The following is a 23,298-nucleotide window of genomic DNA, read 5'->3' on the forward strand; positions in this document are numbered from 1 at the left end:
CCAGATTCCATGGCTGCTACCGTGTGGGGAATATGCCACTGAAACAGTAAGTAGAGTGTAGGAAGGATTTAATGGGGCTGTGTGAACAAGACGCTGAATAAACCTGCTGTGCCTGGCCCTGTGGCCTGTACGCTAGCTCCACAACCTGAATGGGACGCCCTGGAGATGCACAGTGCAATGCCCATGCAACCGTACCTGGCAGCTCCTTCCTCCATTCAACTGCTCATTCACGCAAATGCTTCCACGGTATGCTCCAAGCACTATGCCTTGACACCCCTTGGTAAGCCTTAGTGAATTATTCACCCAGAAATGTATTTAAAAATTCCTGAACTGTCATGTCACTTGTCACGCATTTGCATTTTCAGTCTTTGAATTAGTTGCTCATGTACCGGTTATCCCGCGCCCCGCCCCCCCCACCACCACCACCACTGAGACTGAGTTCCAGAATATCTGTTCTGGTGCTCCCTTCTTCCTCCAGCACCCAGTACACAATGAACAGGGCACAGTTGGTTCACAAGTGCTCTAACCATTGATGAACACCAGGCTTCTCTCCTGGAGGCATGGCAGAACCACGCTTGGCACAGAACCTCCTGGAGAGGGAGATGAGGAGATGGCTCGGCGAGTGAAGTCATCACTCTGCATGCGTGAGGAGATGAGTTCAAACCTCCAACACCTATATAACAGGCAGGTACGATGGCATTGCTCTAGCACTGGGGCGTAGGAGCAAGAGAATATGGATTCGGGGGGGGGGGGGTTGCTGGCCAGCCCATCTAGCAATTCAGTGAGTTCCCTGTTCAGTGAGAGACCTTGCCTTAAAAATAAAAAGGTGGAGAGCAATTGGGAACACTGCCAAGTTAACACATGTTCACCTACATGCACACACATGCCCTCACACACTAAAATAAAATTTAAAAACACTTTATTTAAAAAAGGTGTGGAATAAGACTAGTGTCTATTTTCACTGCTGAATCCAAAGCCCTTAGGTGAGTGCCTGGTACACAATAGGTACTCAATAAATATTTGTGAAATGAATGAAAAGCTGGAGTCCCTAGAGACTTAATGTGAAAATACTTCAGCAGTCTGAAATAATGCTCTTCTAGTCTTACTGAAAGGACCTCAAGATACAGAACATCCTCACCCAGTCCTGAGCATGAAATGAGGTGAATATGTTTCCTGTGTGTGTGTATATTTGTGTGTGTGTATATATATATATATATGTATATATATATATATGTGTGTGTGTGTGTGTGTGTGTGTATAATTTTATACTCTATTGAGGAGTATAAATGGAGACATGGTGCCTGTTTTTCTCATCACTGATAAGGGGATGCTGTGTGAAGTGATACTTACCATCCAGAGCCTTCCGTGCTTTCCCACTCCTAATACATTATCTATAGCCACAAAGGTCCAGAGATATTAAGTAACTTATAGTAGCGGATGCACACTATAAGCAGGAAATGACAAAGCTGGGAATTAAACCGGGCCATCTGACCCATACATTCATCCTGTGTATGTGCCAAGGCATAGATGCGCTCAGACTCCAGTACAGTGCCATCTTCAACTACAGCTCAGGGCATTCCCGTATGTTCTTTCATGAAGTACCCACTAAATTTGCCTTTGATAGATTTTTCTAGATAAAGCTGTGTGTGTAGCTAAGTTGGACATGAAACCCTCAGTGAAACCGTCAGCACGGAATAAAGATGGTAGCCCATGCCTGTAATCTCAACACCCAGGAAATGGTGGCAGGAGAAGCAAAGAGTTCAAGAACATCCTCAGATATATAGGAAGTGCAAGGCCAGCCTGGGCTATCTGAGACAGACCCTGTTTCAAATGGAAATGAAGAAGAGGAAACATTTTTTTTCTAGATGAGCCTTACTTGTTCCAAAAAAATATGCTCTTAAAATAAATCATACGAATGTATGCATTATAGAACCAATGAGGTGCTCCATGTGTAAAAGTGTCTACCATGCAGGCCTGATAACCTGATTCTGACTCCCAAAACCCATGTAAAGGTGAAAAGAAAGACCAAGTGGCATTCCGACCTCCACACAAACTCCATGGTGCATTTCTCCTGCCCACAAGCAATGATGGTGGTGGTGGTGGTGGTGGTGCTGATAATGATAAAACTTTAATTTCAAAGTACCCATCATGAGCATGCCTTGATGATGGCACCCAGGAGGGAGACGTCTCCTTCTTGGTATGATTGTGAAACTTTATAGTCAATATGCTTTTTGGATAAAATAGGCTAATGACCTTTCCTAGCCTTGTTCGTCCTGGGATTATTAAACTGGGACAGTGTGCAGCTTGCACGGCTGACCACTGACCAATACTCAAGGCCAAATGTCTGCCTAGAGTCTCCAAAGTGATATGTGTCACCCTCAAGAGCCCGTGCACACAGAGGGCAGTGGGCCACTGCTGGACTGCTTGCGTCCTTTTGTCTGCCTGGAGTCAGACATCGGACTAACGCTGGGCCACATGGCTGCTCCAGGTCTCTCTCTCTCTTTGTAGCACATGTCAGGGGCCAGAGCAAGCCTTACGAAAGAAACAGTACATGAGAGTGCCCAGGCACTAGCCCCGTTGCACACACAGCATGAACTGCACAGAATCAAGTTCCCCAAGGACGCCCAGCCTAGTCCTCCTGTCAGCCTTTCAGAGCACAGCACAGCCTGTCTCCTTTCCCCTCACGCTGGTTAACCTCCCAGCGTGGCTTTCAGAGGCCACGTTGATGCCATATGTTCATGCCACTGAAGCATTTCACTGCCCAAGCAGAAGCACTGAGCCCAGAGAGGAGCACACCGCTTTCATAGTTGGTTGGCTCTTAATACTTCCTTAGGAGGCTCTCTCTAGGCTTCAAAGAGAAAGCGTTCGAGAGATTTGGGAGGCTGCCAGCAAGGCAAAGGCTTCCCAGTGACACACACCAGGATCTCAGCCAGGCAAAGAGAGGGGCCTAAGTCATTAGCAACAGAATTTTGGTATAAAAGAAAACAAAACGGAACACAGTAAAAAATAAAATAAAATAAAATTGAATGTGTGCATCTTCCTTTTGATGGCAAATGTACACATGGATCATGTGACTGATTCTCGTGTTTTGTCTAAGCCAAGCTGGGATTTGGCAGTCTGCAGACTTTGGATGCTGTTATCAGTGAGTGATAGTGTTGGGGGGAAAGTGCCTGCTACTTGCACCTAAGGGGTTGGAGGCCATGGATGGTGTCGCAGACATCATGGGATGCTCGGGAAAGCCTCCAGTAACTTCTGTGACTGGAGATGTCAGTGCTGACACTGAGAACCCCGAGCTACACTCATGTAGGGAGTGAGGCACTTGCTCTCCTAGCCTGCAGCAGCTGCGGCTGAATGTGCAGCGAGAGGTAAGAACATTCTGATCTGCTCTAAGATCCGGGTTTGAATTTTAGATGCAGAAGTTTCCAAGGTGACTGCCATGGGAGCCTGGCCTCAGAGAGCTTCCGTTTGTCCTGTGGCCAAACGCAAACCTAACCTGGTTTGAAGTTCAAATCACATGGAATGATAAGGTGCTCCTCAGGATGTCTATATATGGTTAGAGTAACCAAATGCTGGTTGCTAAGTACTTTTCTTCCCCATACAAAATAACAACACACACACACACACACACACACACACACACACACTTTTTTCCAGAGAAATAGACGGTCTTCTTGGGTAACTGGAAGAAACTGAAGGATGGATGAGTTGAGACCTGTTTTCTTCACAGCGGGTTCTTTGGCTCTAGCTAGGAGAGCCCCAGTACTGTGTACTTACAGCCCCCAGTGACCAATTTTAATGACTTTTGTCCCTTTCCCTAGTCTAAGCATCTAGACACTTTGGGGCCCAGGTGTGAACTTGCCAAGGCCAAGCGTTAACCCAGTGATGCTTAGTGACGGCCTGAGCAAGGTGAAAAAGACTGTAGTAAGCAATGCATGTGGCCTCTCTCCTCTGTTCCAAAGCAGGGCAAAATCAGCCCAGACTCAGCCATATCTGCCTGGGGTCTGATAAGTGCCCCATCCTCACACCTCCAGCCTCTAGAGCCCTGTCCCTAGGGCAATCCAAGAGCTCCCTTCTCTCCCTTCTCTCCAGCCCCAGGGATTTCCTGGCCGACTGCTCTCCCCGCTGGCTTCAAAGGCACCCCAGGCACAGAAGCTCCGCAGAGCCCTGAGAGGACTGCCCACACTGCCTCAGAAGGCCTCCAAATCAAAGAGCTAGAAGATGCTTTGGATACTATTTAGCTTGATTTCCCCCTCATGGTGAAAGAGACAGCCACAGAGAGACAAGGTCGAGTGTTGGTAGCTAGCCCATAGAGCTCGTGTGTGTGTGTGTTTGTGTGTGTGTGTGTGTGTGTGTGTGTGTGTGTGTGTGTGTGTGTGAGCAGTGCCAACCTGCCTGAATGGGGTCAACCCTGAGCTAGGGGGATTACCTATGGAGTCTATGTGTCCCAGACAGAAGACAGGACACCTGTACTCTAAGAAAGTGTGTTAGTTATTTTTCTCATCTCTGTGACAAAAATAACAGGCAAAAAAAAAGCACCTTAAGGAAAGATGGGTTTATTCATTATCCTGGCTCATGAATCAAGAAGGGATACAGCGCGTCCTGGCTCGAAGGTGTGATGGTATGAGCAGGAGGCAGCTGAGCACCTTGTATCCACAGTCGGGAATCAAGAAAAAGGGTAGGACTTGCAGCTGGGCTATGGCATCTCAAGACCCACCAACCCAAGTAATCCGCTACCTTCAAAGAGGCTCCCCCTCCTGACAGTTCTAAAGGAGCACCAGCAGCTGGTGACCAAGCCTTCCCACATGTGAGCCTACAGGAGACATTTCACACTTGGAACCACAATAGAGCTCAAAATGACCATAATGACTTGGTGTAGAGCTGGGCTCACACTAATAGCCTCTTAATACAGACAACATTAGCCACCTATGGAAAACAAATAGTGCCTAATGATTTACAGCTTTGTAAAATAGGATTTGTTGGCCAAAATTCACCCTTCATTGTTAATAGTCTTCACTCTTTTGGTCTATTTAATGACGGAGGGTGTGATACAAGAGAGCTTGCCAGGGCTGTGGGTTCCATAGGGACATTTTACACAGTGCTGGTTGCCCAGGAAAAAAAAAAAAAGTAATACATGCAAAGTGGTTAAAAAAGATTCTGGTTGCTGCTGCAGGGGAATCTAATCATCTAGTTCACAATCAAGGCTGAAAAATGCAAGGTCAAGTCCCACAAGATGGTTTTGTTCTGAAACTGTGAAAAGCCAGCATGGCCCAGCAGTGGGAGAACAGTGCTTTACTTGAAAGAAATCTATTCAGCTCCCTGTCGCTGGAGTATTTTATTTTATGTGACTTTTGTGATGAAAAAATTTGGCATATTATTAGGGACAAATTCAACTAGAATTAGAGCAGCTTTTTCATCCCGAAGCTGAGGTGCCGGGAGCCCAAGTCAAGTCTCCTGGTTGATGCTCACCCACCCTTTCCTACAGGGCACCTTTCTATTCTAATCCCATCCTTTCATATTCCGAAAGCCTCTATCTGTGAAACCCCATTGACTTCTGCCCCCAAATTATCCTGACAAGAACTTCCCCCTCTTTTTTTCTATGATCAAATTTCTAGTCTTTAAGTATCAAGACAAATTTTCCATGAAGGGCTAGGCAGTATTTTCTGCGGCTTTGAGAGCAATATGGTCTCCATCAGAAAGGCAGCCCCAGACAATGTGGAATCTGTGGGTGCACCCGGACACAGGCAAGTCTGAGCAGGAGGACTCGCCTGCAGGATGTAAGCATCCCACACTTTAGGCTAGCAGACAGCCACCTCACAGTGGAGGAAGGGGTCCGCTCAAAACGACATTGCTGCTTTCCCACTGGCAGCTCACACCCCAGGCAGCATTAGCCACTCATGGGAAATAAATGCTCCTGACTGTCTACCATTTTTTCAAAACAATATTTTCAGCCCTGAACATCAGGAGGGGATGAGAGGGGGGAAAGGTAGGAGGAGAGAGAAAGGGGAAAGTCCTTTCCACAGCTACCTCATGTTGAAGACTTTGGGAATACGCCTACAGCCAGAAATGGCATCTCCTACACGGGTCCAGCACACTCTCTCCCAGAGCCTGCCCCATCCTCCTCTACAGTCTTACCCTTCTCCTGAGATCCTCTGTCTGAGAAGTGCAGGGATCAAGCGCATGAATTTCCTAGTAAGAGCTGTGGGGAGCCGATAAGGAGAAGGAAGAGGCACTATCAAACCTGAGTGAGGGAGCAGGGGTAGCTCAGGAGTGGAGAACTTTCCCAGAACCCTCGAGGCCCCCAGTGTGGTCCCCGGCACCAAAGCAAATAAAGTGGTGCTAGAGTTAGGACTGTACTCACTAGACTACTTTTCCTTTCATTTTTTTTCTTAACTATTCAATTTGTTGATTTAAAAAAAAACTGGCCTGGGAAGTAGAAAACCTAATTTAATTATAATGTTGACTGTATTCCATATCATATGACTATCGACGTATTGTGTTCTTGGTTTTTTTGTCATTCATAAAATAGTCATTTGGCAGGTTTTGGTCAGCTGGAGAGGCGTCCTTTTCTTACTGTTATACACCTCGGGAATTGTTACATGAGGTTAAAATAATATATGCACCTTTTTTAAATCTTTGCATTCTTTAAAAAATATCTAATAGTTTAGAGATTTTTTTTAACTCACTTCTAATCAAATTGGGAACAAAAGTCAATTTACTCAGCTGACAAAATATTCATTTTATTTATCATTTCATTCTTTGTTTAATACATCTTCACAATTGAGGACAAAGGTTTAATTTCTTTACTTCAGGACACCAAAAAGTCCATGCTCAGATTCTGGTTTAACTTACTGTTGTTCTTTGTTTGTTCTGTTGGGCTGGGTCTCCATTTGTAGCCCAGGCTGGCCTTGAACTCATCAACTTAACTTACCTGTATTCTGCCACATTACTTTAACCCAAAGGATCTTCCTTCACTGAGCTTCTGTTTCCTTTCTTTCTGACAAAGGGAGGAGCATGGTCTTCAAACGGCCTTTTAGTGACCCCATTCTAATACATGACGGGTTACATTCATCACCAACGACCCCGGCCCCCTTCCTCTCTCTACAAGGCCACCCTTTCAACCAGGGCTCACCTGAGAAAGCAAAGGAGGCAAAGCCCAAATAGATTCTAGGAACCGCACAGTGCTCTTAGGCTGAGAGGCAGCCTTCCTAACCCCGAGGACACACACACCCACAGCCAGCACACACCTCACATGTGGTATGAACTTCTCAGCAATCAATGGAAATGCAGCACTGAGAACATCTATATTCTAAGCAGCCAGCAAATATTTGATAAGGGGATTATTTCCTTTGCCTCAGGGCAAAAATCCAAAGGTCATGAACAGAGGAGACCTCGACTACCCTCTCTCTTTCCAAGCAAGGCTAATGGGAAGGCTAAGCTATCTGAGTGTCACAGGGAACAATCGCAGAGAAATGCCAGCCTCCGAGGGAATGGACTTAGAATTGTCAGCTCCCATAGCTGGGCTGATAATGCAACGACTCAGCTAGATTTCACATAAGCACCCCCACAGAAAGGGACACAGACACGGGGCTAGGACCAGGGCTCATCAGCGAGGGGTGTTGCCCACGGTACATACTTTCGTTGCATAGTTACTTAATGTTCTGTCTTCACTCTAACAAGAGATTTGCACTTCGATGCCCTCTCTTCATATCTCATACTCAGTTCATCCCCCAGGAAAAACATATTTGACAATTATACCTGGAGGTATCAATTTGACGTTTCCACAGTGTTTCCTCGGGTTCTTAGGTATTTGACAACACTCTGGTGACCCAGAGGCATATTGTCTCATCTTCAGACTCACTGACCTCACAGCTGTCACAGTAAAAGTAAGACAGCTTTGTATAGGTGAGTGATGTCAGAAATCCATATGCCTTGAATTGGTTTTCAGTTATGTGTCGGCTATGAAAACCACAAATGCAGATTAAATGTTCATGTCAGCAAACATGTAAAGCTGCAGACTTTTTCTGGCCTATAGAATTGGTCAATGCAAAAGACGAAGCAGGCACAGAGGGCCTCTGAAAGGCTCTGCCCTGCAGACTATCAAAGCAGATGCTGAGACTTATGGCCAACTGTTGGGCAGAGCGCATGGAATCTTATGTAAGAAGTGGGAAATAGAAAGAGCTGAAGAGGACAGGAACCCCAAAAGGAGAGCAACAGAACCAGAAAATCTGAACACAGGGGTCTTCCCAGAGGCTCATACTCCAACCAAGTACCAGGCATGGAGATAACCTAGAACCCCTGCACAGATGTAGCCCATGGCAGATTAGTGTCCAAGTTGGTTCCATAGTAATGAGAACAGGGACTGTCTCTGACATGAAGTGATTGGCTTGCTCTTTGATCACCTTCCCCTGAGGGGGGAGCAGCCTTACCAGGCCACAGAAGATGACAATGCAGCCACTCCTGATGTGATCTGATAGACTAAGATGAGAAGGAAGGAGAGGAGGACCTCCCTTATCAGTGGACTTGGGAGAGGCATGTGTGAAGAAGGGGGAGTGAGGGTGGGGCTGGGAGGGGCGGAGGGAGGGGCTTATGGGGGGATACAAAGTGAATAAAGTGTAATAAATAAAATAATAAAATAAAATAAAATAAAAAGATGAGGCAGGCTAAGCTTTTCAGTTCCAAAGTGCCGTAATAAAAAGAACACGAGGTGAAGGTATAGCTCAGTGACACTACACTCAGCCCCCAGGCGAGAGGTCTTGAGTTTGAGTCCTAGCACTGAAAAGAATCCAATGACATGCCAAGCACAAAGTAACCAAATTAGCATTTCTGACCCAAATCTTGGCCTCCAGGCTCCCTGGAGTCTCTAGCTGGTTAAATTTTAGCTTTGAGGGCTTTGGCAACCTGAAGATCTGACAGAAATTATGGAATGGAATTTCTTTTTTTTTTAATTTAATTTGATTTATATATTTATTTATTACAATTTATTCACTTTGTATTCCCGCTGCAGCCTCCTCACTCATCTCCTCCCAGTCCTACCCACCCCTCCTCTTCTCTCCCTATGCCGTTTTCCTAGTCCCCTGATAAGGGAGGTCCTCCTCCCCTTCCTTCTATCTGACCCTAGATTATCAGGTCTCAACAAGGCTGGCTGCATCATCTTCCTCTGTGACCTGGCAAGGCTGCATGCACCAGGGGGAGGTGATCAAAGAGCCAGCCATTGAGTTCATGTCAGAGACAGCCCATATTCTCCTCACTAGGGAACCCACTTGGAACCTGAGCGGCCAATGGGCTTCCTTTGAATAGGGGTCTAGAGGAATTTCTACCCCTAAGCTAGGACTTTGTTTTAACACTTTCCTTTCAGCTTTACCACCTACACAAGTGAATTTTCCAACCATAATGTGAATGGACCACAGATCAACTAGAGTCTGGTATGGGCTTGGCTAATCCCCTAAACCTGTTACCAGCTGAAAAGAAACTGTTTTTGGGGAGAAGCACAGCCATGCCCAGGAGTAAAGGGAAGTCATCCAGCCAAAGGAGCCCGAGGAAGGAGAACATTTTCCCCATGGTGAGTGGAGGGTGACAAAAATAAAGTTCAACAACATGGAGCTTTTTATCTACACCCATTCCCTTCCTGGTCTGCAGTTTTGTCTCTTCTCTGAATATTATAATACATGAACACTGAATTTACATTCATTGTCTAGAAGGCTTTCTTAATTTCACACATCCCATGAAAACTTCCTCCACTCTTGAAACCCATCTAGCAAGACGGCTCAAACCGTCTTGCGTCGTCTCTGGTTATGGTTTTGTAAGATTACATAATCATGATGATTATTCAGTTTTGCACACATCTGTACCAACATTCTTGAACTGAGTCTCAACATTCTGAAGAACCTGTCACCACTTCAGCCTTCTTTTCTAGAGTAACAGCACAATCTAGACATTCAATAATATGCCAGCTGGCTGTGTGGTTAAGGAAGACAAACCAGGAAAAGAGGAGTTGGAGGTTAACTTGAGACAAAAATGCCCTTCGGTAACAACAACAACAACAACAAAAAAAAGGTAGACCATTGAGGCATGAATTGAAGAAAGGAGTTAAGAGTAGATAGAAAGAAATAATAGAGAGATTAAGATAGAAGATGAATAGGAGGGATGCAAGAAAGAGAAAGAGGAGAGAAAGAAAAGAAAATGGAGGTAAAGCTAGAAGAGGAGCAGAAAGAGACAGGAAAGGAGAGAGGGGGAAATGTGAAAAGCATGCAGGGAAGGCTTACCCTTGTGCTTCCGGGTCTTCCATTTTTATTCTCGTCCTTTCTCTATTTCCCAAACAGCTCTTTGTGCCTTGCGGGGTCCCCAGCACCTAGCTCCACGCTTGCTGGTGCACCTACAGAAGGTTGTGCGTGAATCACTTCCAATACCAGGTTAGTGCTTCACTGGCTAGCACCTGTCTCCCATGAGTGTGGGGCCACAGAGCTTCAGGAGTCAACCCTAAAAAGCTGTGTTCTATGGCCCCAGGTACAGAGCACTGAAGGCTGTGTGGGCAAAAGCCAGGGCGCTGTGGTGGGAGGTCCTTTCCCCTTATTTGTTCCAAGGAATCACATGACATCCTCAGTCCACTGGCTTCCTGGGACGCCCATTGGGAATCCAGGCTTGGAGGCTCCCTGGGGTGGGCAGGGCAAGGGCCTCTGAGGATACTCATTGGCACGAATCCATGGCTCCCTCCTTGCCAAGTCCCCCATACTGTGGCATGCCTCCTCTACCTCCCCATGAGGACCCAGTGACTAGAAACAAGAATGCCCTATAAAGACAATAAAGACAATAAAAACAAGGGTCCAGCTCTTTGTATTGATCTGAAACAGCTCGGGCTCCCCACAGTGTCCTCAGCTACTGGCCCCCTTTTTCTCTAACAAGTGCCACAACATAAGGTATGCTGGAACATTTTTTTTCCAAGAGATTTTTCATGGAGAGCACACTTACTGAAGAAAAAGGGGCTTCACGAGGGTAGATGAACCCCTGAAACTGCTAGTAGACTTGGGAGTATAGATATGTGTCTCTGGTTTTGAGCACCTTTTCCGAGAGGCTTCTGACCCAAACAAAGTCTGAGAGTCCCCACCCTGTGCCCTCTATGGAAGTAAAGGAAGCTGTCAGAGGCTTCTCAACCAAACAAAGAAAACCACGCATGCTTACTTTGCCAAACACAGCAGGGTTATTGTTGTTTTATGCTGTTGGTGGTGGTTTGGTTTGATTTTTTTTAAAGCACTTTCTAGAATTAAACTGTCTTTGCTAAAAAGAACAACTCAATTTTAAAATCTACCCTCTTCATCTCAGAAATAAGCCTGTCTGTCTGTCTGTCTCCTGGTCTGCCTACCTGTCTGTCTGTCTGTCTGTCTGCCTGCCTGGCCGGCTGTGCTCAGCGTCCCTACAGCCACAGCCACTGTCTGCTAGGGAAAGCTGTTTAAACTTGTGAGCCTTCATTAAGCTGGTTCCCACTCTCTGAATCAAGTGAACCGTTCCCTGGTGGACCAGCCTGGCGAACACTGGCTTACAAACACCCCAGAAGATATAGAAGAAGATTGTGGTTTTCACGTGCCACCTCATTGTCCTGAATCTTAAAACTGGAGACTAACCAGGAGTCTCTGAAATATTTAAGCCCCAGTAGCACCACGGGGCACATGAAGACTGATTCGATTGTTACAGAATAAAACGAAGCTGAGAAAAACCGGGACGATGCACTTGAGCAAGCACCGACACAGGAAATAATGGGAAAATCTGCCTTATCACTTTATTTTTAAAAAGTAGTTTGCAGACTCCGTTAATCACTGCTCACATATGGCCTGGCTGTCTCCTTTATGAATCGCTTCTTATCTTGAAAAGATTTTCCTCCGTTACCTTCCTTTTAGTACGCTGCACTGTGAAACAAGAATCGGGAGAGGGCTCTGAGGTTCATGATGCCAGGATCAACACTGACAAACAAGGTCGGCGGCGTGAGCTCCAATACGAGCATCGCCGTTTCCAAGCTACAAGAGTGATCCTAGCTCTCACAGAATAACAGCAACCTCCCCCGCACCCAAGGCGTTACCATGATCATAAGTGAAAAGTTTATGGCCCTTCGTGGTGGGGAAACAGATGTATTCATATAGCTGTGTGAGGCCAGAAATTTAAACAAATGTGATTCAAAGTAAGATCTTGTTTAGGTCATAAATCCCTGGGAGAAGCTGCCCAGATTGTGATTCAAAGTAATATTACATCTGCCTGTGATGTAATAAAAATAAATTAGATGGGTGTCCATAATTAAGGAATATAGATGAACAAGACAAGGTTTAAAGTCAGACACTTTGGGCTTCTCTTCATATCTTGTAAAATGAAATGATAGAAGCAACAATGGGAAACGTGCGGGAGTGGGGGGTCAGAAAAATTCGCCATCATCTCCTCCTTGACAGTGGTATCACTATACTGAGCTATCACTTAAGTATTCCTTATGCTTGTCTTCCTGAACCAAAAGGCCACCTCTCTGCCTCTAGTCCCGTCACTGATAGCGTTTAGAAGTTCTAATAAGTTCAAGAATTCTCAGATAGGAAAAGACTAAACAAAAGCTGCCCCTCAACTGGAAAGACCAGGCAGTCTGTTCGAGCAGCACGCCTTGTGCCTGACTGTCTGTCTGCCTGTATATGTCTACGGCTGCCCATTTCCAACATATGTGGAAAAGGCCATTTGAATTTGGAACCATTAAGCACATTTCCACCACCACCATAGCTCTCTAGAATAAGCCAATTGCAAACTAGAACTTAAGAATCCAAGAGTCAAAATGCACCCCTCTATGTTTCTTTTCCCAAATGGGAAAAGGTGGCAAGAGTCCTTATACAACAAGCCAAATGCCTAGCAGCAAGCTTCCCTGCCTCAGCCCAGGGCTCCTCACAGTACGCCTGTTCTCAGCCATCCAGCCCACATAAGGAGTGAGTGAGTCACTTACCACCAAGAGGAGGCAGGCTGAGCTGCTCTGTCTGCACTCAGTGCTCCGGAGGTTGGAGTGCATATGAGGAAAATCCTGCTACCTCATAGTGTGCTACAGAGGCCAGGGCTCAGCTCCCCTCTCAGCTGAGCCAATGTGTCTGCCTCCCAAATGTCTGAATTAATAAATGATAACGCCGTGGTCAAATCTGTGGAGCTGAACAGATGGGAGCCCCGGCTGTCTCCTTGGGAGAGAGGGCAGTGGGAACTCGAGTTCCTGAATGGGGTACAGCACAATCATTAAATTAGGAGTCAGCTATCCTGAGCTCACCACACAACATCAGCCCGTCTTCCAGAAGGCTGAGTCTCGCTTTCTTCTGGAGGGCAGAGCACATTACAGGAGACCCTCACTGTCACTTCTGTCCCACACCTCTCCCAACAAGGGATGAATTTGTAACAGTCATTCTCCCTGTGACTTTTGGAAACTGTGGAGAACGTTATTTCCACCTGTGCTTTTGACACGTAAATGAAGGGAACTTAGGCACTCCGGGTCTGTAATTACGGGGGGCTGTTAACCCAGAGAGCTGCTAAGTACACACAATAAGTGTGCTCTCCAACCCCATCTCTATGGAGAAGCTCAGAGCAAACATCAGCCAGGACTGTGACAATGACCAAATTGCCGTGTTTCTCTCCAGGTGAGACCCGGTGACAGCAGAGGCTCATGGCTTCTGTGTCCACATAATAACCCATATACATAATAATTCAGACTGACGCTAAGTGAATTGTGCTGGTGGTAATTCATGAGACCATAGCTGTTGCTTGGGCACGTTAGGTCACAGAGGCACCAAGGGTGTTCCTGCTTATTTATCTCCTCCCTCACTATTATACCGAGTAGCCATGCACAAAATCCCATTAGAGAGCAAATAAGATACTGTGGTTTTATAAACTGAAGGATAAAACACGCAACACAAATCATTAATCAAGAACCAGCTAGTCACCCAAGACACAAGCGACTACTGTGTGCAAGAAACACGCATTGCGCTGCAACCAAGTCTGGGCACTTAGCTATTTGGCCCATATTTATTATTTTATTATTATTTATTCCGGATATAATTACAGAATGATCTTCTCTTGGACATTTTAAAAATGTGTATTTCCTGTCTTGGGATATCCAAATCCAAACACCCTAAGTACAAGGTTTCACCAACTTTTTCTACAGACCTCTAGAGTGTAGGCTTTACAGGTAGGTCAGTGTGCCTTGCAGCAATTCAGCCCTGACACTGTCAAGGGAAGAGAGCTATATGCAGGAATGGGTATGACTGTGTTCTTTTGAAACTTGACTTGCAAAAAAATAAAATCTCTACCAAAAAAAAGAAGTAATTCAGTTTGATCACCGGCTACAGTTTGCTGGCCCATGTCTTAATAGATCACATTTGACAATGACTTCTGGGGACAGCAGCTCTCCAGTTGCCTTCAAGTCTTATTTTACCTCAAACTTCTCTCAGGTCCAGAACAGAACACTGAGAGAGTCTATGTCATAGTCAACAGCTGGCATTCAGTTTAAATATGGGAAAGGAGTGGGAATCATGGAGAGATTGTCCCTTGGCCATCCAGGCCCAGAGCTAAAGAGACTGCCTTCTAAGTAACTAGGCATTCTGTTTCTTCCAGCTTAGGGACAATGGTGTTCTCATGTTATCCTGTCCCTCTCCACAGAAAATGACTCCCATTCATTCCTGCTGAAGGCTCAAAGTTCATTCCCGGCCTTGCCCAAACAGACAGGCTATGCGGGGTAGGAAGCATATTTAATCGTATCTGTAGGAGAAAGGGGGTTCTCACAGGCAAACCTGCAAGGGCTCATCATTTAGCGCAAGGATATATATTGTTCACCTGAGCCTATTGATTCAAGACTTTTAGAATTCGGAGCAAGTAGCTTAAAGCAGCATGAGAAACGCAGCTAAAAGAGTTCTAAGGAGCTGGCCCTCGCGGGGCAAATCATAGACCCCTGCTTGATGTGACGTGACAAGGAGGTGTGACTTGCCAATGTGATCACTTGTGCTCGGATATCCCTGCAAGTGTTTCTCCCTAGAAATGTATTTTCTGTACGCACAGGCACCGTGCCAAAGGATCCAAACAGCCTGGGGTCAACTGGCAAATTTCAGCTTCTACACTAACAATGACAAATAGCCACATAACATCACCCTTGGTGGGCTTGTTTACTTGAGTGATGGATGGTACCTTGTGACATAAAACATCTGGATTAAACATTTTAAAAGCTGCCCCAGGAGCCAGCAAGCCAGCTGCTTTGTGGTAAAAAGATCATAGTCAGATGACTGCTCCCTTCTCTTTTTCTCTAACTTTTCATCCAAGGAGGCATTACACATAAAGAATCACACGACCCTGAGACGGGAGTCCCTTTCATTCATTTGTCTCTATAAAGACGGAAGGAGATTTGAATTCATTGATCATCAATTGAGGACCACATTAAATTATGTCAGCTCTGATTGGGTTGGTTTTACTCACTAGCACTTAATGACACCATAAAGCATTCAGAGTCAGCCAGAAAGCCAGCTCAACTCAACAACCATGGACCATTACACGTCAAAGGAAAGTGTCTACTAGAATCCCTCATTGCCATGGGATAAGGAATTAAAATAATGAGGAGATGCAGCGTTTCAGCCGTTAACCCACGATTAAACACAAATCAGGTGGCAGCAGTGCAGAAAAGCCTCCAGCCCACTAAAGGCCCGTCATTCGCCTGTTCCTCTCAACATACTGGAGCAGCAGAAATGATCCATCCGACAGCCACTCTGGGCTTCCCTTGCAGTGGCGTGTACCCTGGGGGACACGAGTGCATGTCACAAACTTGCATGGGGTGTGACCTTTCTAAGCGCCCTCAGCTAGAACTGAATCCCTTCAATGGATGCCAAAGCCCTGTCCCAGTTTAGCCCCATGATCGACACTTTAACTCTTGCTTTCCCTTTATACAAACAAACAAATACATCAATTAAAAAAAAAAAAAAACCTTGAAGCAAATGAGACAATTTTCATTTTTGATGGTTCCAAAACTCATTAAAAAAAAAAAAAAAAAAAAAAAAGACGTAGAATCTAGGAAAGGTGTTATGATTTGAAGCATGGTTTAATACAGCAATCCCCAAAGGGCAAAAATGCCTTCAATGGTAATACAATAAATATTAATACAATATACATGAACAAAGCTTGCTTGAGGCCTTTGCTAACTTTAAAGTAGAAAGGGGCCCTGAAACTCAAAAGTCTGAGCTGCATTGTTTTAACAGGAAGGCCGTATATTTTGAAATAAAATGGTGTTTGCCTTGTCTCATGTATCCAGGGTTCACTGTGCAATCACAGCCAAGTTACCTGGCATCTCTGATCTCTCATCTTGTGCAGAAAAGACCAATGGCCCCATGATTATTTGTCTCTGTATGTCTTCCCTGCTGAAACAGAGCGACTGTAAGGGTGGGCCTGTGTTCCTTTCCTCCCTTCCAAGTCCCCCAGAGCCTTGCACAGCACATTGTGTGACACTTGATAAATAATCCTGGACCACCGAGCAGTGTGGCTCTGAGAATGAATAGGATAATGTATGCACATACCCCGGAAGGTACCTGGCACATGGTAAATGCCATAGGCGCTCAGTAAATGCCAGATCCTTTACACACACACACACACGTTCTTCCCAGTTGAAGCTGGTTCATAATAGGTAAATATTTAAGGCACCAGCTCTCTCCACATCACCTGGGAAACAGAAACACAAAGTATTTCGCTCCTGCGCTGTGTGCTAAATCAGAAACCCAGGGTAGAGAGCCCATCACTGTGTCTCAGGCATCCATCTAGAAGACTCCTGTTCATGCTCAATTGTGAGACTCGCAGCTTGAAAATAGTATTTTATGCTAGTAACGTTTTATACTTCCTTTAGAAGTGAGTTATTTTATGTTTAGTACCCTGTGTGGTGTATGCATACTTTCCCCTGGAGCTGGAGTTACAAGCAGTTGTGAGCTGTTGATATGGGTGCTAACCAAAATTAGGCCCTTTGAAAGAACAACACACGCTCTTAATGGCTAAGCCATCTCTCTGGACCCCATTTCAGACTTTTCACAGCAAGAGAATGCCAACCATCCTTACTATGGCTGGTGGCCTTGGGTACTTTCTAGACACAAGTTAAGATTTTTAAAGTCTAATGCAGTAACTGTCTATTCCTGGCCTGTTGATTGTAGGGGCTAATTCTGTGCTCAGGCTGTGTTCCCGAGGCCAGTGTTAAGTGTGGCCTTGTGTCCGAAATAAAATGGAACTAGTAGAAACAGGAAGCCTGAACTTACAGAAGCCCCAGCTGGAGTGCTGAGTCATCTTTGTGTCTGAGGTTGAGAAAGGGAGGAGAGGTAAAAGAGAAAGGGGGTAACTGGATGGTGAGAAGCTGGGAAAAGTGTCTGTTTTGCTGCTGATTTCAATAATAGCTTTATAAACACACTTCCAACTTCTCCAATTCCCCTGCAACACAGCAAACCACTACCATTAGGAAATCACATCAGGCTACCTTTCTGAGAGATGTCCTCATCCAAGAATAGATACAGCAAGCTTCATGGCTATCCTGGTACTGTCATTATCTTCCATTTACATCTATGGCATTTCAACGGGACAAACAGAGCCAGGATTTTAAACCCAAGAACATTCCACTCAGCTATGTCCATCACCCTCAAGCAATCCTATCTGACCATATGGAACGTTGTGCCCTCAATTGCTATGATAAAGACTATGACTGAAGGCAACTTGGGGAGGAAAGTATTTATTTGGCTAATACATCTAAGCCATAATCCATTGTTGAGGAAAGACATGGCAGGGACTCCGCCAGGGCAGGAACTGAAGCAGAACCATGGAGGAACTCTGCTTACAGGCTTGCTCCCACAGCATGCTCAGTTTGCCTTCTTATCCAACCCAAAATCACCTGCCCAGGCATGGCCATGGTACATCAACCCCAATGGGCTGGGCCCTCCCTCCTCAGGGTCCACAGACCTCACAATCTGACAGAGGCATTTTTGGAATTAAGGGTTCCCTGCCTTGTGTCGTGTTGACAACAACAACAAAACCAACCAGCTCAGAGGTAGAGCAGAACATTTAGGAGGATCAAAATCAGCCTTTAAAAATCTCCAGTGTCCTTCAAGATCAATACTTATGTATTTACAGACAGAGAAACATAAGCAGACCTACAGAACTTTACAAATCTATTCTTATCGTGTAAACTAGACCAAACAACCAAGGCATGAGAATTCTTAATTTTTTTTTAATTGTTTGTTTTTTTGAGACAGGGTTTCTCTGTGTGGCCCCAGCCATCCTGGAATGCCTTCTGAATGTATATTTTTGAAATGTCTACATATAGTTAGGACCTGTAAGAATGTGTTGTGTGCCCCAGGAATGGATAAATCCACACACATCCACATGAAAAGCAATGATGCTGTAGGTGACAGAGAAGGAAGAGGGAACTTGGACGTATCTCAGTGGTGGCGTGCTTTGCCTAAAAGGTACCAAGTCTTGCTTTGAAGTCCTAGGACCATGGAATGAGGACGAAAGAACCCGAGAACCATGGGAAGAAGGGAGGAATGAAGAAAAGGATAGAAGGAAGAAGAAAGGAAATCTCAACATATTAAAATGTATGTATATCTCTGTGTGGCTGCTTGAGTTAATGTGCACCACATGCATGCAGCTGCGCACGGAGACCAGAGGGCTCCCTGAGCTCAAATGACAGGGGCCTGTGAGCCATCTGACGTACATATGGGGATCCGAACCCAGGTCTTCTACAATAGCAATAAGCCAGCTCAAGCACTGAGCCATCTCCTCAGGCCCTCATATTTGGTTTCTTTTCCTCCCCATCTACACCAGATTCTAAAACTATTGCTTGTAAAGTAGAACTAACTAATCCATACAACGTTATTTTTACTAACTCTATACATATTTATGTTTACATACTTGAATGAGTTCACCTTTTATGCAAAGTGATTGTGAGTGACAGGTAATAAAATTGATCTTTTTAAACTACTATTTGGGGACTGAGGAGACGCGCCTCGGTTGATAAAATGGCTACCACATAAGCATGTGTTTAGATCCTTTGAATCCTGTAGCTAGAAGAAAGAAAGAAACAGACAGGTGCAGCAGCAAGCATCTACAATCCCAGGACTGGAAAAGCAGACACAGGAGAATCCCTGAGGCTTGCTAGCCTATCAGCCCAGCCAAATAAATGAGCTCCAGATTTGGTGAGAGACTGTTGTAAAAATAAGGTAGAGGGTGGTTGAGAAAGACACCCAACATTGACATCTGGCCTACACAGACACACATAGGGAAAGAGACAAAGACAGAAAGAAGAGAGAGAAAACAGAGACAGAGATACAGAAAGAGAAACATGAACACAGATCTGTACATGGACAGACATTCACAAAAAAAGAACTATATCACCTTAAACTAACTCAGGAAGAGCAGAAGCCAAAAGTAGGGAAGCTGGAGAAAACCAACACTCAGCACATACTGAGTATGGGCCCACTTCTCTCTTAATTACCTTCAATCTCACAACGTTTTACAAATGAAAGAATAAGGCATGAAGAAGCTATGCAATTCAGCCAAATCCAGACACCCACAGAGGGGCTGAGCCAGGGTGGAAGCTAAGTCTTTTAGTGTTAAAGCCTAATCTTTTTTTAATTATTTTTTTTAATTTTTTATATTAATTACAGTTTATTCACTTTATATCCCAGCTGTAGCCGCCTTCCTTATCCCCTCCCAATCTCTTTACTCTTTTTTATTTTAATTTTTATTAATTATAATTTATTTACTTTGTATCCCCCCTGTAGCTCCCTCCTCTCCTCTCAATTCCACCCCCCCTTGCCCATGTCCCTCTCCCAGTCCACTGATAGAGGAGGTCTTCCTCCCCTTCTGATCCTAGTCTATCAGGTCTCATCAGGACTGGCTGCATTATCTTCCTCTGTCCTAATCTTTTATTATCATAAAATTCCACAAATACCGATTTGCCCTTATCAAACCATATCACAATACAGTGACTTTGTGACACATATTCTAAACAAGAGAGAAGACTAGAGAAAGAGCCTAGAGTGCTCTATGCACACAGAATTCCTCCATGTTTTTGAAGGAACTGCTAAATGGCTGACATTTTTAGTTTAGCTCTGAGCAAGACTGAAGGTCCTACCCTCCTTTCAGAGAGAACTAAAGAGGTAGACTGAAGTATAGAAGGATGCAGGGCCAGGGTTGAAGGAAGCCTCCCTCTGGTGTGATCCCTCTGGTGTGACCTGGGCACCAACTGGTTCCTGTGTCTCTGTCTCTGTCCCTTGCTATACCTTCCTCATCTAAAAAATGAGAAGGGTGTGGTGGGTTGAAAGAGCATGGCCCTCAAAAGCTCATATTTTTGAATGCTCAGTCACGAAAGAGTGGAACTCTTTGAAAGGATTAGAAGGATTAGGAGGTATGGCTTGCATCAGGCGCTCTCTCTCTCTCTCTCTCTCTCTCTCTCTCTCTCTCTGTTTAAAGATCAATGTAGCTCTCAACTACTTCTCCAACACCATGCTTGCCTGTGTGCCTCCATGATCTGGGCCATAATGATAACAGACACTGTAAGCAAGCTCCGAATTAAGTGCTTTCTTTTATAAGAGTTGCCTTGGTTGTGGCATGGTGCCTCGTCACAGCAGTAGACCAGAGATTAAGACAAAGGGTATTCTTAATTTCACGGGGTTTTCAGTTCTCATATGTCATGAGTCCATAGAAATTATTTTCCTATAGCTTTAAAATTAAATCAGACCAGGCCAGACCCAGCCTGGTTGTACAGTCCTGAAATCCCAGCTATTTGGGAGGCTGAAGCAGAAGGATCACAAGTTTAAGGTCAGATTGTAGAACCTTGTCTCAAAACAAAACAAACAGCAACAGAAAACAAACAAGAAGGACTAGGCTTGTAGCTTAGAGATACTTGTCTAGCATGTATGCGCTCCTATGCTCAATCCCCAGTACATACAAAAACTAAATAATAGAAAGAATGAAATCAGGCCAGGCACTATGGTCAGTGTGAACAGCTGCCACCAAATCTGCTGTTTCCAGATTGTCCTCTTCTCATCCTTTTTCTCCAGTATGACTCACAACCAATGTAAATCACAAGATTGAGGAGGCACCATGTGAAATTACTCTATCCATGTTTGTTTGTTTGTTCTGGTTTTGCTTTGCTGCAACTTCGTTTCCTCATCTAGAAAAACACAAGGTGTTCCCTAGAGTTCAGCGCTCTCCTTAGCCAGCACTAACCCATGAGGTCAGGGGTGCACATAACCCCGTCTTAAGGGATACAATGTCAGGTGCAAGCCTGCAGGCTTTTTCCCTTTCGGATCGAAAGTTCTGCCTCTGAGTTACCTGTTGAATCAACAACACAAAAGGAAACAAGGACATAGAGGGAAGCAAGCATCCTGCACCCTGATGTTGGCCAACAAAGTCAAAGCTTGCTTGGCCATTTTAATGACGATCATAAGACACTGTTTCTTCATTCTGCTGTTCTTATTGTCTTTATTTTAATTGCATCTGCATTGAAAATATATATTTTTTTGAGTATTGAAAAATAAGAAATTTCCTTTTACATTTATGGCTGTTATACCTGCATGCCTGTTTGTTCACCACGTGCCTACCTGGTACCTGCAGCTGCTAAAGCGGGGCATCTGATTCCCTGGAGCTGGAGTTACAGACTCTTATGAGCGGCTAGGAGTCGAGCTCCGGTCCCCTAGAAGATCAGCCTGCACTCTTTTCCAGCCATCTCTTTTCCAGCGCTACCTTCAAATATTTTAAACTAGAAACTGTATTTTGATTGATTGCTTCAGACGTACCACTCAGTGATTCGGATTCTTGGCGGGTGGTTGTTACATTTCCATTGCATTTCCTTCTAAATCATTTTCCACAGAAATGCATTAGGCCAATTACTTAAGCATTTATTTTATTAACGTGTTGATGAAACCGGTATATACAAGGCAGCAATACAACTTTATTGGATTTAAGAATATAAACGTTGTTAAATATGCAAGTGTGCAAGGGTAGACATAGGCACACACACTTTTTGGTACAGAAGAATGGCTGAGCATGATGGAGCACACGTACAATCCTAACTCTTGGAAGGCTGGGGTAGAAGGATGAAGAGTTTGAGGATAATCTGGATCACACAGTGAGACAGTGCCTCACACACATACACAAAAATAGATAGACGATGGATGGATGATAGATAGATAATAGATAGATGATAGATAAAAGATGGTAGACACACAGATATGGTAAAATGACAGAGGATAGATAGATAAAGATATGAAAAAGCCTGCAAGGTGAGACTCAGCCACTCACTCATACCTCTCTAAATCAGCCCTCCACTGACCTAGTTCCTGGATACACAGGGAGATGAAAACACCGAACAGTAGTGAATTTGGTAAAGAACCCCTTCGAGGTTTTTAGAGACAAAACACTACCTTTCTCACCTCTTCTTGCTCCTCTCTGGGTTTGAATGTTTCTCCAGCCTGGTGAGTCTTAAAACTTTGTACCTTTCCTCAGTGTCCTCACACTTGGCTTTCGAAACAGAGCCCGTGGCTCCCTGTTACCGAGCAAGTGAGTGGACACGACACAGGGCAATCTAGCCTGGAGGGACGGAGGAGTCAAGAATCCTTATGCCTCACACCTGGGCATCCTCCGAAGCTTCATCACCCCACTTCCCTGAACCTAGAAGCAAGGCTCATGGTCCCCCAGAGGTGGGCTCTGCCGGTGCTCCGGCGCCCTCTAGCGACCATCCACTGTAATCTAGCCCCGCTTGGTCTAGGCACCCCTGAGGGCTTGCTGAAGAAAAGCCCCTGTTAGCCAGCTTCTGCTCCTCCTTTCCTTCGAGGATCAATACTTTGAGCCACAAAGGGCTAGATCTTTAAAAAAGGAAGGTTTTTAATCTATACACTTTAAACCAGAGGAGGTTTCCAAGGTCCAATTGAAATGCTGTATTCCCCCTTTCCCCCTGATACTTCCAAGGGAGAATTAAAAAAAAAGCAATAATGAAGCTAGATGTATTTTGTTCTGAACCAGATACATGAGAGCAACATTTGAGAATGTTTGTTCATTTTAAACAGACCTTTAATTTAAAGCACAGTTAAGATTTGCCCCCATGAATTCCTAGAGCCATGAACACTCAGAAAATCTCTTTGTTTACTTTATTGACTCTGTGTGAGACTTTTAAAATAGAAGTCTGAGTCTGTGCATGGGCAGTTCCTCACCGTGCATGCACACTAACAGAGATGGCTGCAGACCATGACTTTGTACAAATGTAATCACATCTGCTCAGTAAATGTTACAGTGTCT

At 44.8% G+C, this 23,298-nt stretch overlaps 1 protein-coding gene across 3 annotated transcripts in view; it reads right to left on the reverse strand.

Annotated features, from left to right (window-relative positions):
• Cpne4 (copine 4) overlaps positions 1-23,298 on the reverse strand; it is a 442,945-nt gene that overhangs the window by 412,340 nt on the left and 7,307 nt on the right. Inside the window, exon 2 of one of the 3 annotated variants that reach the window (XM_060385391.1) lies at positions 10,263-10,372. The exons of the other annotated variants lie outside the window; for them this stretch is intronic. Coding sequence (XP_060241374.1) covers positions 10,263-10,285 — 23 coding nt within the window. The 5' untranslated portion in view covers positions 10,286-10,372. The remainder of the gene's footprint in view (positions 1-10,262; positions 10,373-23,298) is intronic. 3 annotated transcript variants of the gene reach the window in all.

This window comes from Meriones unguiculatus, chromosome 6 (assembly GCF_030254825.1).
Source record: "Meriones unguiculatus strain TT.TT164.6M chromosome 6, Bangor_MerUng_6.1, whole genome shotgun sequence".
In the NCBI taxonomy this organism is placed as follows: domain Eukaryota; kingdom Metazoa; phylum Chordata; class Mammalia; order Rodentia; family Muridae; genus Meriones; species Meriones unguiculatus.